Source organism: Oncorhynchus mykiss, chromosome 24 (genome assembly GCF_057628025.1).
Source record: "Oncorhynchus mykiss isolate SJ-2025 chromosome 24, ASM5762802v1, whole genome shotgun sequence".
Classification (NCBI taxonomy): Eukaryota; Metazoa; Chordata; class Actinopteri; order Salmoniformes; family Salmonidae; genus Oncorhynchus; species Oncorhynchus mykiss.
This window is the reverse complement of record NC_143045.1, coordinates 39519656-39540168: the sequence shown is the minus strand read 5'-3', so window position 1 is coordinate 39540168 and position 20513 is coordinate 39519656. Positions and strand designations below refer to the sequence as shown.

The window sequence follows — 20513 nt, the reverse complement described above, 5'->3', positions numbered from 1 at the left end:
ACATAAAGAATCATCAGAATCACAATACATATAGAATCATCAGAATCACAATACATATAGAATCATCAGAATCACAATACATATAGAATCATCAGAATCACAATACATATAGAATCATCAGAATCACAATACATATAGAATCATCAGAATCACAATGCATATAGAATCATCAGAATCACAATACATATATAATCATCAGAATCACAATACATATAGAATCATCAGAATCACAATACATATAGAATCATCAGAATCACAATACATATAGAATCATCAGAATCACATAACATATAGAATCATCAGAATCACAATACATATAGAATCATCAGAATCACAATACATATAGAATCATCAGAATCACAATACATATAGAATCATCAGAATCACAATACATAAAGAATCATCAGAATCACAATACATATAGAATCATCAGAATCACAATACATATAGAATCATCAGAATCACAATACATATAGAATCATCAGAATCACAATACATATAGAATCATCAGAATCACAATACATATAGAATCATCAGAATCACAATGCATATAGAATCATCAGAATCACAATACATATAGAATCATCAGAATCACAATACATATAGAATCATCAGAATCACAATACATATAGAATCATCAGAATCACAATACATATAGAATCATCAGAATCACATAACATATAGAATCATCAGAATCACAATACATATAGAATCATCAGAATCACAATACATATAGAATCATCAGAATCACAATACATATAGAATCACAATACAAATAGAATCATCAGAATCACAATACATATAGAATCATCAGAATCACAATACATATAGAATCATCAGAATCACAATACATATAGAATCATCAGAATCACAATACATATAGAATCATCAGAATCACAATACATATAGAATCATCAGAATCATAATACATATAGAATCATCAGAATCACAATGCATATAGAATCATCAGAATCACAATGCATATAGAATCATCAGAATCACAATACATATAGAATCATCAGAATCACAATGCATATAGAATCATCAGAATCACAATACATATAGAATCATCAGAATCACAATACATATAGAATCACAATACAAATAGAATCATCAGAATCACAATACATATAGAATCATCAGAATCACAATAAATATAGAATCATCAGAATCACAATACATATAGAATCATCAGAATCACAATACATATAGAATCATCAGAATCACAATACATATAGAATCATCAGAATCACAATGCATATAGAATCATCAGAATCACAATGCATATAGAATCATCAGAATCACAATACATATAGAATCATCAGAATCACAATACATATAGAATCATCAGAATCACAATACATATAGAATCATCAGAATCACAATACATATAGAATCATCAGAATCACAATACATATAGAATCATCAGAATCACAATACATATAGAATCATCAGAATCACAATACATATAGAATCATCAGAATCACAATGCATATAGAATCATCAGAATCACAATGCATATAGAATCACCAGAATCACAATACATATAGAATCATCAGAATCACAATACATATAGAATCATCAGAATCACAATACATATAGAATCATCAGAATCACAATACATATAGAATCATCAGAATCACAATACATATAGAATTATCAGAATCACAATGCATATAGAATCATCAGAATCACAATACATATAGAATCATCAGAATCACAATACATATAGAATCATCAGAATCACAATACATATAGAATCATCAGAATCCGAATGCATATAGAATCATCAGAATCACAATACATATAGAATCATCAGAATCACAATACATATAGAATCATCAGAATCACAATACATATAGAATCATCAGAATCACAATACATATAGAATCATCAGAATCACAATACATAAAGAATCATCAGAATCACAATACATATAGAATCATCAGAATCACAATGCATATAGAATCATCAGAATCACAATACATATAGAATCATCAGAATCACAATGCATATAGAATCATCAGAATCACAATACATATAGAATCATCAGAATCACAATGCATATAGAATCATCAGAATCACAATGCATATAGAATCATCAGAATCACAATACATATAGAATCATCAGAATCACAATGCATATAGAATCATCAGAATCACAATACATATAGAATCATCAGAATCACAATGCATATAGAATCATCAGAATCACAATGCATATAGAATCATCAGAATCACAATACATATAGAATCATCAGAATCACAATACATATAGAATCACAAAACATATAGAATCATCAGAATCACAATACATATAGAATCATCAGAATCACAATACATATAGAATCATCAGAATCACAATACATATAGAATCATCAGAATCACAATGCATATAGAATCATCAGAATCACAATGCATATAGAATCATCAGAATCACAATACATATAGAATCATCAGAATCACAATACATATAGAATCATCAGAATCACAATACATATAGAATCATCAGAATCACAATACATATAGAATCATCAGAATCACAATGCATATAGAATCATCAGAATCACAATGCATATAGAATCATCAGAATCACAATACATATAGAATCATCAGAATCAAAATACATATAGAATCATCAGAATCACAATACATATAGAATCATCAGAATCACAATACATATAGAATCACAATACAAATAGAATCATCAGAATCACAATGCATATAGAATCATCAGAATCACAATACATATAGAATCATCAGAATCAAAATACATATAGAATCATCAGAATCAAAATACATATAGAATCATCAGAATCAAAATACATATAGAATCATCAGAATCACAATACATATAGAATCATCAGAATCACAATACATATAGAATCACAATACATATAGAATCATCAGAATCAAAATACATATAGAATCATCAGAATCACAATACATATAGAATCACAATACAAATAGAATCATCAGAGTCACAATACATATAGAATCATCAGAATCACAATACATATAGAATCATCAGAATCACAATACATATAGAATCATCAGAATCACAATGCATATAGAATCATCAGAATCACAATGCATATAGAATCATCAGAATCACAATACATATAGAATCATCAGAATCACAATACATATAGAATCATCAGAATCACAATACATATAGAATCACAATACAAATAGAATCATCAGAATCACAATACATATAGAATCATCAGAATCACAATACATATAGAATCATCAGAATCACAATACATATAGAATCATCAGAATCACAATACATATAGAATCATCAGAATCACAATACATATAGAATCATCAGAATCACAATGCATATAGAATCATCAGAATCACAATGCATATAGAATCATCAGAATCACAATACATATAGAATCATCAGAATCACAATACATATAGAATCATCAGAATCACAATGCATATAGAATCATCAGAATCACAATACATATAGAATCATCAGAATCACAATACATATAGAATCATCAGAATCACAATACATATAGAATCATCAGAATCACAATACATATAGAATCATCAGAATCACAATGCATATAGAATCATCAGAATCACAATGCATATAGAATCATCAGAATCACAATGCATATAGAATCATCAGAATCACAATACATATAGAATCATCAGAATCACAATACATATAGAATCATCAGAATCACAATACATATAGAATCACAAAACATATAGAATCATCAGAATCACAATACATATAGAATCATCAGAATCACAATACATATAGAATCATCAGAATCACAATACATATAGAATCATCAGAATCACAATGTATATAGAATCATCAGAATCACAATGCATATAGAATCATCAGAATCACAATACATATAGAATCATCAGAATCACAATACATATAGAATCATCAGAATCACAATACATATAGAATCATCAGAATCACAATACATATAGAATCATCAGAATCACAATGCATATAGAATCATCAGAATCACAATGCATATAGAATCATCAGAATCACAATACATATAGAATCATCAGAATCAAAATACATATAGAATCATCAGAATCACAATACATATAGAATCATCAGAATCACAATACATATAGAATCACAATACAAATAGAATCATCAGAATCACAATGCATATAGAATCATCAGAATCACAATACATATAGAATCATCAGAATCAAAATACATATAGAATCATCAGAATCAAAATACATATAGAATCATCAGAATCAAAATACATATAGAATCATCAGAATCACAATACATATAGAATCATCAGAATCACAATACATATAGAATCACAATACATATAGAATCATCAGAATCAAAATACATATAGAATCATCAGAATCACAATACATATAGAATCACAATACAAATAGAATCATCAGAGTCACAATACATATAGAATCATCAGAATCACAATACATATAGAATCATCAGAATCACAATACATATAGAATCATCAGAATCACAATGCATATAGAATCATCAGAATCACAATGCATATAGAATCATCAGAATCACAATACATATAGAATCATCAGAATCACAATACATATAGAATCATCAGAATCACAATACATATAGAATCACAATACAAATAGAATCATCAGAATCACAATACATATAGAATCATCAGAATCACAATACATATAGAATCATCAGAATCACAATACATATAGAATCATCAGAATCACAATACATATAGAATCATCAGAATCACAATACATATAGAATCATCAGAATCACAATGCATATAGAATCATCAGAATCACAATGCATATAGAATCATCAGAATCACAATACATATAGAATCATCAGAATCACAATACATATAGAATCATCAGAATCACAATGCATATAGAATCATCAGAATCACAATACATATAGAATCATCAGAATCACAATACATATAGAATCATCAGAATCACAATACATATAGAATCATCAGAATCACAATACATATAGAATCATCAGAATCACAATGCATATAGAATCATCAGAATCACAATGCATATAGAATCATCAGAATCACAATGCATATAGAATCATCAGAATCACAATACATATAGAATCATCAGAATCACAATACATATAGAATCATCAGAATCACAATACATATAGAATCATCAGAATCCGAATGCATATAGAATCATCAGAATCACAATACATATAGAATCATCAGAATCACAATACATATAGAATCATCAGAATCACAATACATATAGAATCATCAGAATCACAATACATATAGAATCATCAGAATCACAATGCATATAGAATCATCAGAATCACAATGCATATAGAATCATCAGAATCACAATACATATAGAATCATCAGAATCACAATACATATAGAATCACAAAACATATAGAATCATCAGAATCACAATACATATAGAATCATCAGAATCACAATACATATAGAATCATCAGAATCACAATACATATAGAATCATCAGAATCACAATACATATAGAATCATCAGAATCACAATACATATAGAATCATCAGAATCACAATACATATAGAATTATCAGAATCACAATGCATATAGAATCATCAGAATCACAATACATATAGAATCATCAGAATCACAATGCATATAGAATCATCAGAATCACAATGCATATAGAATCATCAGAATCACAATACATATAGAATCATCAGAATCACAATACATATAGAATCATCAGAATCACAATACATATAGAATCATCAGAATCACAATACATATAGAATCATCAGAATCACAATGCATATAGAATCATCAGAATCACAATACATATAGAATCATCAGAATCACAATACATATAGAATCATCAGAATCACAATACATATAGAATCATCAGAATCACAATACATATAGAATCATCAGAATCACAATACATATAGAGTAATCAGAATCACAATACATATAGAATCATCAGAATCACAATGCATATAGAATCATCAGAATCACAATACATATAGAATCATCAGAATCACAATACATATAGAATCATCAGAATCACAATGCATATAGAATCATCAGAATCACAATGCATATAGAATCATCAGAATCACAATACATATAGAATCATCAGAATCACAATACATATAGAATCATCAGAATCACAATGCATATAGAATCATCAGAATCACAATACATATAGAATCATCAGAATCACAATACATATAGAATCATCAGAATCACAATGCATATAGAATCATCAGAATCACAATACATATAGAATCATCAGAATCACAATACATATAGAATCATCAGAATCACAATACATATAGAATCATCAGAATCACAATACATATAGAATCATCAGAATCACAATACATATAGAATCATCAGAATCACAATACATATAGAATCATCAGAATCACAATGCATATAGAATCATCAGAATCACAATACATATAGAATCATCAGAATCACAATACATATAGAATCATCAGAATCACAATACATATAGAATCACAATACATATAGAATCATCAGAATCACAATACATATAGAATCATCAGAATCACAATGCATATAGAATCATCAGAATCACAATGCATATAGAATCATCAGAATCACAATACATATAGAATCATCAGAATCACAATACATATAGAATCATCAGAATCACAATACATATAGAATCATCAGAATCACAATACATATAGAATCATCAGAATCACAATACATATAGAATCATCAGAATCACAATACATATAGAATCATCAGAATCACAATACATATAGAATCATCAGAATCACAATACATATTGTATCAGCACCTAAGTGTCGTGATAATATCGTATCATTGGGTCCCTGGCAAATCCCAGCCCGACAGCAAACACTACCTAATTACTACCAGGAAGTAAAGCAGGGACTGAATTGTGGTAGAGGTGTTTCAGTTGTGGGGCTAATTGATGTCTCTCTCCCTCTGCTCTCCCTCTGCTCTGCCACCCTCCCTCTCTCCCTCTTCTTCCCTCTCTCTCCTTCTCGCCCTCCCTCCCTCCTCTCTCCCCCTCCCTCAGTGAAGACAGCTATGCAGTGATAGACTATGCTCTGAGGGACCATATCTGGGTGGGACCCTGCCAGGCTCAGGATATCAACCTATCACCCATCAGAACCACCGCTGGAATGCTGACATCACGGCATCCCGGGGCCAGCCACCTCTTCCGCCTGCGTTTCCGTAGCAACCATTCCGGAGACAAGGTGCCCATGGTCCTGGGGGTGGAGCTAATGTAAGTGTCACCTTCTAGTGTGCGACCCTTGACCGTTGTGTATCTGTGTTTGTTTTCCTCTCTATTTCTCCGATCTGGGTCCTTCTCTCTGAGCTGGGTTCTATATGGGTCCTTCTCTCTGAGCTGGGTCCTATAAGGGTCTCTTTTTCTCTCTCTCTTTTTCTCCCTCTCCCTCTCTCTCTCTCTTTTTTTCTCCTCTCTCTTTTTCTCTCTTTCTCTCTCTCTCTCCCTCTCTCTCTCTCTTTTTTTCTCCTCTCTCTTTTTCTCTCTTTCTCTCTCTCTCTCTTTTCCTCTCTCTCCCTCTCTCTCTCTCTTTTTCTCTCTCGCTCTCTCTTTTTCTCCTCTTTCTCTTTCTCTCTCTCTCTGTGAGCTAGGTCCTATCTGAGTCTTATGTCTTCACCATCAGAAGCCACTGAGGTTCTCTCCTGCTGTCTGTCTCCTGTCTTTCTATCCTGCTGTCTGTCCCTCCTGTCTTTCTATCCTGCTGTCTGTCTCTCCTGTCTTTCTATCCTGCTGTCTGTCCCTCCTGTCTTTCTATCCTGCTGTCTGTCCCTCCTGTCTTTCTATCCTGCTGTCTGTCTCTCCTGTCTTTCTATCCTGCTGTCTGTCTCTCCTGTCTTTGTATCCTGCTGTCTGTCTCTCCTGTCTTTGTATCCTGCTGTCTGTCTCTCCTGTCTTTCTATCCTGCTGTCTGTCTTTCTCTCCTGCTGTTTGTCTCTCCTGTCTTTCTATCCTGTCTGTCTCTCCTGTCTTTCTATCCTGCTTTCTGTCCTGCTGTCTGTCTCTCCTGTCTTTCTATCCTGCTGTCTGTCTCTCTCCTGTCTTTCTATCTTGCTTTCTCTCTCTCCTGTCTTTCTATCTTGCTTTCTCTCTCTCCTATCTTTCTATCCTGCTGTCTGTCTTTCTCTCCTGCTGTTTGTCTCTCCTGTCTTTCTATCCTGTCTGTCTCTCCTATCTTTCTATCCTGCTGTCTGTCTTTCTGTCCTGCTGTCTGTCTCTCGTATATTTCTATCCTGCTGTCTGTCTCTCCTGTCTTTCTATCCTGCTGTCTGTCTCTCTCCTGTCTTTCTATCCTGCTGTCTGTCTCCTGTCTTTCTCTCCTGCTGTCTGTCGTTCTATCCTGCTGTCGGTCTCTCCTGTCTTACTATCCTGCTGTTTGTCTCTCTCCTGTCTTTCTATCCTGCTGTCTGTCTCTCTCCTGTCTTTCTATCCTGCTGTCTGTCTCTCTCCTGTCTTTCTCTCCTGCTGTCTGTCTTTCTATCCTGCTGTCTGTCTCTCCTGTCTTTCTATCCTGCTGTCTGTCTCTCTCCTGTCTTTCTATCCTGCTGTCTGTCTCTCTCCTGTCTTTCTATCCTGCTGTCTGTCTCTCTCCTGTCTTTCTATCCTGTTGTCTGTCTCTCTCCTGTCTTTGTATCCTGCTGTCTGTCTCTCTTCTGTCTTTCTATCCTGCTGTCTGTCTCTCTCTCCTGTCTTTCTGTTCTGCTGTCTGTCTCTCTCCTGTCTTTCTGTCCTGCTGTCTGTCTGTCTCCTGTCTTTCTGTCCTGCTGTCTGTCTCTCTCCTGTCTTTCTGTCCTGCTGTCTGTCTCTCTCCTGTCTTTCTATCCTGCTGTCTGTCTCTCTCCTGTCTTTCTATCCTGCTGTCTGTCTCTCTCCTGTCTTTCTATCCTGCTGTCTGTCTCTCTCCTGTCTTTCTATCCTGCTGTCTGTCTCTCTCCTGTCTTTCTATCCTGCTGTCTGTCTTTCTATCCTGCTGTCTGTCTTTCTATCCTGCTGTCTGTCTTTCTATCCTGCTGTCTGTCTCTGCTGTCTTTCTATCCTGCTGTCTGTCTCCCCTGTCATTCTAACCTGCTGTCTGTCTCCCCTGTTTTTCTATCCTGCTGTCTGTCTCTCCTGTCTTTGTATCCTGCTGTCTGTCTCTCCTGTCTTTCTATCCTGCTGTCTGTCTCTCTCTTGTCTTTCTATCCTGCTGTCTGTCTCTCTCCTGTCTTTCTCTCCTGCTGTCTGTCTCTCTCCTGTCTTTGTATCCTGCTGTCTGTCTTTCCTGTCTTTCTCTTCTGCTGTCTGTCTCTCTCCTGTCTTTCTATCCTACTGTCTCTCTCCTGTCTTTCTATCCTGCTGTCTGTCTCTCCTGTCTTTCTATCCTGCTTTCTGTCCTGCTGTCTGTCTCTCCTGTCTTTCTATCCTGCTGTCTGTCTCTCCTGTCTTTCTATCCTGCTGTCTGTCTCTCCTGTCTTTGTATCCTGCTGTCTGTCTCTCCTGTCTTTGTATCCTGCTGTCTGTCTCTCCTGTCTTTCTATCCTGCTGTCTGTCTTTCTCTCCTGCTGTTTGTCTCTCCTGTCTTTCTATCCTGTCTGTCTCTCCTGTCTTTCTATCCTGCTTTCTGTCCTGCTGTCTGTCTCTCCTGTCTTTCTATCCTGCTGTCTGTCTCTCTCCTGTCTTTCTATCTTGCTTTCTCTCTCTCCTGTCTTTCTATCTTGCTTTCTCTCTCTCCTATCTTTCTATCCTGCTGTCTGTCTTTCTCTCCTGCTGTTTGTCTCTCCTGTCTTTCTATCCTGTCTGTCTCTCCTATCTTTCTATCCTGCTGTCTGTCTTTCTGTCCTGCTGTCTGTCTCTCGTATATTTCTATCCTGCTGTCTGTCTCTCCTGTCTTTCTATCCTGCTGTCTGTCTCTCTCTCCTGTCTTTCTATCCTGCTGTCTGTCTCCTGTCTTTCTCTCCTGCTGTCTGTCGTTCTATCCTGCTGTCGGTCTCTCCTGTCTTACTATCCTGCTGTTTGTCTCTCTCCTGTCTTTCTATCCTGCTGTCTGTCTCTCTCCTGTCTTTCTATCCTGCTGTCTGTCTCTCTCCTGTCTTTCTCTCCTGCTGTCTGTCTTTCTATCCTGCTGTCTGTCTCTCCTGTCTTTCTATCCTGCTGTCTGTCTCTCTCCTGTCTTTCTATCCTGCTGTCTGTCTCTCTCCTGTCTTTCTATCCTGCTGTCTGTCTCTCTCCTGTCTTTCTATCCTGTTGTCTGTCTCTCTCCTGTCTTTGTATCCTGCTGTCTGTCTCTCTTCTGTCTTTCTATCCTGCTGTCTGTCTCTCTCTCCTGTCTTTCTGTTCTGCTGTCTGTCTCTCTCCTGTCTTTCTGTCCTGCTGTCTGTCTGTCTCCTGTCTTTCTGTCCTGCTGTCTGTCTCTCTCCTGTCTTTCTGTCCTGCTGTCTGTCTCTCTCCTGTCTTTCTATCCTGCTGTCTGTCTCTCTCCTGTCTTTCTATCCTGCTGTCTGTCTCTCTCCTGTCTTTCTATCCTGCTGTCTGTCTCTCTCCTGTCTTTCTATCCTGCTGTCTGTCTCTCTCCTGTCTTTCTATCCTGCTGTCTGTCTTTCTATCCTGCTGTCTGTCTTTCTATCCTGCTGTCTGTCTTTCTATCCTGCTGTCTGTCTCTGCTGTCTTTCTATCCTGCTGTCTGTCTCCCCTGTCATTCTAACCTGCTGTCTGTCTCCCCTGTTTTTCTATCCTGCTGTCTGTCTCTCCTGTCTTTGTATCCTGCTGTCTGTCTCTCCTGTCTTTCTATCCTGCTGTCTGTCTCTCTCTTGTCTTTCTATCCTGCTGTCTGTCTCTCTCCTGTCTTTCTCTCCTGCTGTCTGTCTCTCTCCTGTCTTTGTATCCTGCTGTCTGTCTTTCCTGTCTTTCTCTTCTGCTGTCTGTCTCTCTCCTGTCTTTCTATCCTACTGTCTCTCTCCTGTCTTTCTATCCTGCTGTCTGTCTCTCCTGTCTTTCTATCCTGCTGTCTGTCTCTCTCCTGTCTTTCTATCATGCTGTCTGTCTCTCTCCTGTCTTTGTATCCTGCTGTCTGTCTCTCTCCTGTCTTTCTATCCTGCTGTCTGTCTCTCCTGTCTTTCTCTTCTGCTGTCTGTCTCTCCTGTCTTTCTATCCTGCTGTCTCTCTCCTGTCTTTCTATCCTGCTGTCTATCTCTCCTGTCTTTCTATCCTGCTGTCTGTCTCTCTCCTGTCTGTCTATTCTGCTGTCTGTCTCTCTGCTGTCTTTCTATCCTGCTGTCTCTCTCTCTGCTGTCTTTCTCTCCTGCTGTCTGTCGCTCTCCTGTCTTTCTATCCTGCTGTCTCTCTCCTGTCTTTCTCTCCTGCTGTCTGTCTCTCCTGTCTTTGTATCCTGCTGTCTGTTTCTCCTGTCTTTCTCTCCTGCTGTCTGTCTCCTGTCTTTCTATCCTGCTGTCTGTCTCCTGTCTTTCTATCCTGCTGTCTGTCTCTCTCCTGTCTTTCTATCCTGCTGTCTGTCTCTCTCCTGTCTTTCTCTCCTGCTGTCTGTCTCTCTCCTGTCTTTCTCTCCTGCTGTCTGTCTCTCTCCTGTCTTTCTATCCTGCTGTCTGTCTCTCTCCTGTCTTGCTCTCCTGCTCTCTGTCTCTCTCCTGTCTTGCTCTCCTGCTGTCTGTCTCTCCTGTCTTTCTATCCTGCTGTCTGTCTCTCTCCTGTCTTGCTCTCCTGCTGTCTGTCTCTCCTGTCTTTCTCTCCTGCTGTCTTTCTCTCCTGCTGTCTGTCTCTCTCCTGTCTTTCCATCCTGCTGTCTGTCTCTCCTGTCTTTCTCTCCTGCTGTCTGTCTCCTGTCTTTCTCTCCTGCTGTCTGTCTCTCTCCTGTCTTTCTATCCTGCTGTCTGTCTCCTGTCTTTCTCTCCTGCTGTCTGTCTCTCTCATGTCTGTCTCTCTCCTGTCTTTCTCTCCTGCTGTCTGTCTCTCTACTGTCTTTCTATCCTGCTGTCTGTCTCTCCTGTCTTTGTATCCTGCTGTCTGTCTCTCTCCTGTCTTGCTCTCCTGCTGTCTGTCTCTCTCCTGTCTTGCTCTCCTGCTGTCTGTCTCTCCTGTCTTTCTATCCTGCTGTCTGTCTCTCTCCTGTCTTGCTCTCCTGATGTCTGTCTCTCCTGTCTTTCTCTCCTGCTGTCTGTCTCTCTGCTGTCTTTCTCTCCTGCTGTCTGTCTCTCTCCTGTCTTTCCATCCTGCTGTCTGTCTCTCCTGTCTTTCTCTCCTGCTGTCTGTCTCTCTCCTGTCTTTCTATCCTGCTGTCTGTCTCTCCTGTCTTTCTATCCTGCTGTCTGTCTCTCTCCTGTCTTTCCATCCTGCTGTCTGTCTCTCTCCTGTCTTTCCATCCTGCTGTCTGTCTCTCCTGTCGTTCTATCCTGCTGTCTGTCTCTCTCCTGTCTTTCTATCCTGCTGTCTGTCTCTCTCCTGTCTTTCTATCCTGCTGTCTGTCTCTCCTGTCTTTCTCTCCTGCTGTCTGTCTCCTGTCTTTGTTTTCTACATATTTTCCTGTTATCACGTCACCCTTCTGTCAGGTGGGGTCAAATATGATGTCCCCTGGGAGTGTGTGGGCATGTGTGTGTGTGTGTTCCATCAGAAACATGTTTGTTTATGTCCCTCAGTACATCTGATGGGATGGGCGTCAGAGGCAGGCCTCACTCAGATCAAAGTCTGCGCTCACTCTATAGAGACCCATTTTCTTTCTCTCAATTCAATTCAAGGGGCTTTATTGGCATGTTAAACACGTGTTAACATTGCCAAAGCAAGTGAGGTAGATAATATACAAAAGTGAAGTAAACAATATAAAATAAACAGTAGACATTACACTCACAACAGTTCCAACAGAATAAAGACATTTCAAATGTCATATTATATATACAGTGTTGTAATGATGTACAAATAGTTAAAGTACATAAGGGAAAATAAATAAGTATAAATATGGGTTGTATTTACAATGTTGTTTGTTCTTCACTGGTTGCCCTTTTCTTGTGGCAACAGGTCACAAATCTTGCTGCTGTGATGGCACACTGTGGAATTTCACCCAGTAGATATGGGAGTTTATTAAAATTGGGTTTGTTTTCTAATTCTTTGTGGATCTGTGTAATCTGAGGGAAATATGTCTCTCTAATATGGTCATACATTTGGCAGGAGGTTAGGAAGTGCAGCTCAGTTTCCACCTAATTTTGTGGGCAGTGAGCGCATAGCCTGTCTTCTCTTGAGAGCCATGTCTGCCTACGGCGGCCTTTCTCAATAGCAAGGCTATGCTCACTAAGTCTGTACATAGTCAAAGCTTTCCTTAAGTTTGGGTCAGTCACAGTGGTCAGGTATTCTGCCTCTGTGTACTCTCTGTTTAGGGCCAAATAGCATTCTAGTTTGCTCAGTTTTTTTGTTAATTCTTTCCAATGTGTCAAGTAATTATCTTTTGTTTTCTCATGATTTGGTTGGGTCTAATTGTGCTGCTGTCCTGGGGCTCTGTGGGGTGTGTTTGTGACTAGAGCCCCAGGACCAGCTCTCTCTCTCACTCACACACTCACACACTGATCAAAGTCCCCTGGTATCAGAGTCTATAGCCTTCCCTCCTCACCTCATTAAGACTCTCAGGGTAATGACCCACAGTAGAAAACAGCTGAGCTTGCCTTTTACATTCCTGTCTGTAATGGAATAATGTTTACCCCGCAAACACTGACTATACAGGGAGAGGGACAGGGAGAGGGAGAGGGAGAAGGACAGGGAGATGGGCAGGGAGAGGGACAAGGAGAGGGACAGGGAGAGGGACAGGGAGAGGGACAAGGAGAGGGACAGGGAGAGGGACAAGGAGAGGGACAGGAACAAGGAGAGGGAGAGGGAGAGGGAGAGGAACAAGGAGGGTGACAGGGACAAGGAGAGGGACAAGGGAGAGAGACAAGGGAGAGGGACAAGGGAGAGGGACAAGGGAGAGGGACAAGGGAGAGGGACAAGGGAGAGGGACAAGGGAGAGGGACAAGGGAGAGAGACAAGGGAGAGAGAGGGACAAGGAGAGGAACAAGGAGAGGGAGAGGGAGAAGGACAGGGAGATGGGCAGGGAGAGGGACAAGGAGAGGGACAGGGAGAGGGACAGGGAGAGGGACAAGGAGAGGGACAGGGAGAGGGACAAGGAGAGGGACAGGAACAAGGAGAGGGAGAGGGAGAGGGAGAGGAACAAGGAGGGTGACAGGGACAAGGAGAGGGACAAGGGAGAGAGACAAGGGAGAGGGACAAGGGAGAGGGACAAGGGAGAGGGACAAGGGAGAGGGACAAGGGAGAGGGACAAGGGAGAGGGACAAGGGAGAGGGACAAGGGAGAGAGACAAGGGAGAGAGACAAGGGAGAGAGACAAGGGAGAGAGACAAGGGAGAGGGACAAGGGAGAGGGACAAATGAGAGGGACAAAGGAGAGGGACAGGGACAAGGAGAGGGAAAAGGAGAAGGAGAGGGACAAGGAGGGGAACAAGGAGAGGGAGAGGGAGAAGGACAGGGAGATGGGCAGGGAGAGGGACAAGGAACAAGGAGAGGGAGAGGGACAAGGAGAGGGACAGGGAGAGGGAGAGGAACAAGGAGGGTGACAGGGACAAGGAGAGGGACAGGGACAAGGGAGAGGGACAAGGGAGAGGGACAAGGGAGAGGGACAAGGGAGAGAGACAAGGGAGAGAGACAAGGGAGAGAGACAAGGGAGAGAGACAAGGGAGAGAGACAAGGGAGAGAGACAAGGGAGAGAGACAAGGGAGAGGGAGAGGAACAAGGAGAGGGAGAGGAACAAGGAGAGGGACAGGGACAAAGGAGAGGGACAGGGAGAGGGAGAGGAACAAGGAGAGTGACAGGGACAAGGAGAGGGACAAGGGGGAGGGACAAGGAGAGGGACAAGGGGGAGGGACAAGGGGGATACGTAGTCAGTTGTACAACTGAAATGTGCCTCACGCATTTAGCGCAAACCCTCTGAATCAGAGAGGTGTGGGGGGGGGGGGGGCTGCCTTCATCAACATCCAAGTCTTTGGCACCAGGGGACCAGTGTTTTCACTGCTCAAGGGCAGAATGACAGATTTTACCTTGTCAGTTCGGGGATTCGATCCAGCAACCTTTCGGTTACAGGCCCAACGCTCTAACCACTTTGCAATGTCATAGCAGTCTATTTGGATTATTTTGGGCAGTAGTTTTACATCACCCACAACCATTCTCTCATTTGGGTTAGTTCTGGTTGTTTGTTTTTGGTTAGATAGTTTTCTCAATTTCTTTCTTTAGTTTTTTTGCTCTCTTCATCGTTTCTAATTGCTGTTAATTTTCTTAGGTTTTCCTTTTGAATTTGATATGTTAGCTGCTATGTCAAATATACCGTTTCTACTGCTAAGTTTACACCTTCACTATTGCAGGGAAACATTTTGTCCAGGAAGTTGTCTAGGATTTTGCTGTGGTCTGATAGGGGTGTCAGTGAGCTGACTGTGAACGCTCTTGAGAGACTCTGGGTTGAGGTCAGTGATAAAGTAATCTACAGTACTACTGCCAAGAGATGAGCTATAGGTGTACGTGCTGTAGGAGTCCCCTTGAAGCCTACCGTCTCTCTCTCTCTCTCTCTTTCTCCCCCCCTCTGTCTCTGGTTCTTGTCCTGGCTGTAGACCTTTAGTCGTGTCTCACTCACACACAGACGCCTGCCAATTACTGGTCTTTATTTAAAGGGCGTGTTCAGTTTACTTCCTTTGTCAGCACGCGTTTGCCGACACACACACACACACACACACACACACACACACACACACACACACACACACACTACAAGGCCAGATCTCCCTCATTCCTCTATCTGTTTAGGTAAACCTCCCTTCTGAATCACATTCTCTACAGCTCTTACCTCTGTAGACACCTAGCATAAACATAACATTAACTTCATCTACTAGTCAAAGGCCTCTTAGCTAAACGAATCTGCATCCAATTATTAGACTGGTCGATTGTTTGGTCGATAGGCTGTTGGTCGCCTGAGTTTTTATTGTTGTTGAGCAGTAGCAAATATACACTACAGATATACACTACAGATATACACTACAGATATACACTACAGATATACACTACAGATATACACTACAGATATACACTACAGATATACACTACAGATATACACTACAAATATACACTACAGATATACACTACAGATATACACTACAGATATACACTACAGATATACACTACAGATATACACTACAGATATACACTACAGATATACACTACAGATATACACTACAGATATACACTACAGAAATACACTACAGATATAGACTACAGATATACACTACAGATATACACTACAGATATACACTACAGATATACACTACAGATATACACTACAGATATACACTACAGATATACACTACAGATATACACTACAGATATATACTACAGATATACACTACAGATATACACTACAGAAATACACTACAGATATAGACTACAGATATACACTACAGATATACACTACAGATATACACTACAGATATACACTACAGATATAGACTACAGATATACACTACAGATATACACTACAGATATACACTACAGAAATACACTACAGATATACACTACAGATATACACTACAGATATACACTACAGATATACACTACAGATATACACTACAGATATACACTACAGATATAGACTACAGATATACACTACAGATATAGACTACAGATATACACTACAGATATAGACTACAGATATACACTACAGATATACACTACAGATATATACTACAGATATACACTACAGATATATACTACAGATATACACTACAGATATACACTACAGATATACACTACAGATATACACTACAGAAATACACTACAGATATAGACTACAGATATATACTACAGATATACACTACAGATATACACTACAGATATACACTACAGATATACACTACAGATATACACTACAGATATACACTACAGATATACACTACAGATATACACTACATGCCCAAAAGTATTTGGTCCATGGGGCGAGGCACAATTGGCCTAGCGTTGTCCGGGTTAGGGAGGGTTTGGCCGGTTGGGATATCCTTGTCTCATCGCGCACTAGCGACTCCTGTGGCGGGCCGGGCACAGTGCACGCTAACCAAGGTCGCCTGGTGCATGGTGTTTCCTCCGACACATTGGTGCGGCTGGCTTCCGGGTTGGATGCGCGCTGTGTTAAGAAGCAGTGCGGCTTGGTTGGGTTGTGTATCGGAGGACGCATGGCTTTCAACCTTCGTCTCTCCCGAGTCCGTACGGGAGTTGTAGCGATGAGACAAGATAGTAACTACTAATAATTGGATACCATGAAATTGGGGAGAAAAAGGGGTCAAATTCAACAACAAAAAAATTAAATATTAATGGCTTGGGGCTTCAAGGAGTCACTCGCCCCAACAAGATAACTTGAGAAAGTACATGTCTATGAGTCCAGTAGGCCATAAAAGTCTTAAATAAATATAAATTGATACTTACTAAAAAAATGTTTTAATGTTTTTATTCAACCTTTATTTAACTAAGGAAGTCAATTAAGAACAAATTCTTATTTTCAATAACGGCCTACCAGGGAACAGTGGGTTAACTGCCTGTTCAGGGGCAGAACGACAGATTTTTACCTTGTCAGCTCGGGGATTTGATCCAGCAACCTTTCGGTTACTAGTCCAATGCTCTAACCACTAGGCTACCTGCTGGTTACTGGCCCAACACTCTAACCTCTTGGCTACCTGCTGGTTACTGGCCCAACACTAACCACTTGGCTACCTGCTGGTTACTGGCCCAACACTCTAACCACTTGGCTACCTGCTGGTTACTGGCCCAACACTAACCACTTGGCTACCTGCTGGTTACTGGCCCAACACTCTAACCACGAGGCTACCTGCTGGTTACTGGCCCAACACTCTAACCACTTGGCTACCTGCTGGTTACTGGCCCAACACTCTAACCACTAGGCTACCTGCTGGTTACTGGCCCAACACTCTAACCACTAGGCTACCTGCTGGTTACTGGCCCAATACTCTAACCACTAGGCTACCTGCTGGTTACTGGCCCAACACTCTAACCACTAGGCTACCTGCTGGTTACTGGCCCAACACTAACCACTTGGCTACCTGCTGGTTACTGGCCCAACACTCTAACCACTTGGCTACCTGCTGGTTACTGGCCCAACACTAACCACTTGGCTACCTGCTGGTTACTGGCCCAACACTCTAACCACGAGGCTACCTGCTGGTTACTGGCCCAACACTCTAACCACTTGGCTACCTGCTGGTTACTGGCCCAACACTCTAACCACTAGGCTACCTGCTGGTTACTGGCCCAACACTCTAACCACTAGGCTACCTGCTGGTTACTGGCCCAATACTCTAACCACTAGGCTACCTGCTGGTTACTGGCCCAACACTCTAACCACTAGGCTACCTGCTGGTTACTGGCCCAACACTAACCACTTGGCTACCTGCTGGTTACTGGCACAATACTCTAACCACTAGACTACCTGCTGGTTACTGGCCCAACACTCTAACCACTAGGCTACCTGCTGGTTACTGGCCCAACACTCTAACCACTAGGCTACCTGCTGGTTACTGGCCCAACACTCTAACCACTAGACTACCTGCTGGTTACTGGCTCAACACTAACCACTAGGCTACCTGCTGGTTACTGGCCCAACGCTCTAACCACTAGGCTACCTGCAGGTTACTGGCCCAACACTAACCACTAGGCTACCTGCTGGCTACTGGCCCAACACTAACCACTAGTCTCCCTGCTGGTTACTGGCCCAACACTAACCACTAGGATACCTGCTGGTTACTGGCCCAACACTAACCACTAGGCTACCTGCTGGTTACTGGCCCAACACTAACCACTAGGCTACCTGCTGGTTACTGGCCCAACACTAACCACTAGTCTCCCTGCTGGTTACTGGCCCGACACTAACCACTAGGATACCTGCTGGTTACTGGCCCAACACTAACCACTAGGCTACCTGCTGGTTACTGGCCCAACACTAACCACTAGGCTACCTGCTGGTTACTGGCCCAACACTAACCACTAGTCTCCCTGCTGGTTACTGGCCCAACACTCTAACCACTAGGCTACCTGCTGGTTACTGGCCCAACACTAACCACTAGGCTACCTGCTGGTTACTGGCCCAACACTCTAACCACTAGTCTCCCTGCTGGTTACTGGCCCAGCACTCTAACCACTTGGCTACCTGCTGGTTACTGGCCCAACACTCTAACCACTAGGCTACCTGCTGGTTACTGGCCCAACACTCTAACCACTTGGCTACCTGCTGGTTACTGGCCCAACACTCTAACCACTAGTCTCCCTGCTGGTTACTGGCCCAGCACTCTAACCACTTGGCTACCTGCTGGTTACTGGCCCAACACTCTAACCACTAGGCTACCTGCTGGTTACTGGCCCAACACTCTAACCACTAGTCTCCCTGCTGGTTACTGGCCCAGCACTCTAACCACTTGGCTACCTGCTGGTTACTGGCCCAACACTCTAACCACTAGGCTACCTTCTGGTTACTGGCCCAACACTCTAACCACTAGGCTACCTGCTGGTTACTGGCCCAACACTCTAACCACTTGGCTACCTGCTGGTTACTGGCCCAACACTCTAACCACTAGGCTACCTGCTGGTTACTGGCCCAACACTCTAACCACTAGGCTACCTGCTGGTTACTGACCCAACACTCTAACCACTAGTCTCCCTGCTGGTTACTGGCCCAACACTAACCACTTGGCTACCTGCTGGTTACTGGCACAATACTCTAACCACTAGACTACCTGCTGGTTACTGGCCCAACACTCTAACCACTAGGCTACCTGCTGGTTACTGGCCCAACACTCTAACCACTAGGCTACCTGCTGGTTACTGGCCCAACACTCTAACCACTAGACTACCTGCTGGTTACTGGCTCAACACTAACCACTAGGCTACCTGCTGGTTACTGGCCCAACGCTCTAACCACTAGGCTACCTGCTGGTTACTGGCCCAACACTAACCACTAGGCTACCTGCTGGTTACTGGCCCAACACTAACCACTAGGCTACCTGCTGGCTACTGGCCCAACACTAACCACTAGTCTCCCTGCTGGTTACTGGCCCAACACTAACCACTAGGATACCTGCTGGTTACTGGCCCAACACTAACCACTAGGCTACCTGCTGGTTACTGGCCCAACACTAACCACTAGGCTACCTGCTGGTTACTGGCCCAACACTAACCACTAGTCTCCCTGCTGGTTACTGGCCCGACACTAACCACTAGGATACCTGCTGGTTACTGGCCCAACACTAACCACTAGGCTACCTGCTGGTTACTGGCCCAACACTAACCACTAGGCTACCTGCTGGTTACTGGCCCAACACTAACCACTAGTCTCCCTGCTGGTTACTGGCCCAACACTCTAACCACTAGGCTACCTGCTGGTTACTGGCCCAACACTAACCACTAG

The 20513-nt window shown here is 41.4% G+C and overlaps 1 protein-coding gene across 2 annotated transcripts in view; it reads left to right on the top strand.

The window, feature by feature from the left end:
• The window catches only part of LOC110503240 (rho guanine nucleotide exchange factor 26), a 110639-nt gene that overhangs the window by 74416 nt on the left and 15710 nt on the right, over nucleotides 1-20513 (top strand). For both annotated transcript variants that reach the window (XM_036961332.2, XM_036961333.2), the window contains exon 12: nucleotides 7051-7260. In XM_036961332.2, the coding sequence (XP_036817227.2) occupies nucleotides 7051-7260 (210 nt within the window). The remainder of the gene's footprint in view (nucleotides 1-7050; nucleotides 7261-20513) is intronic.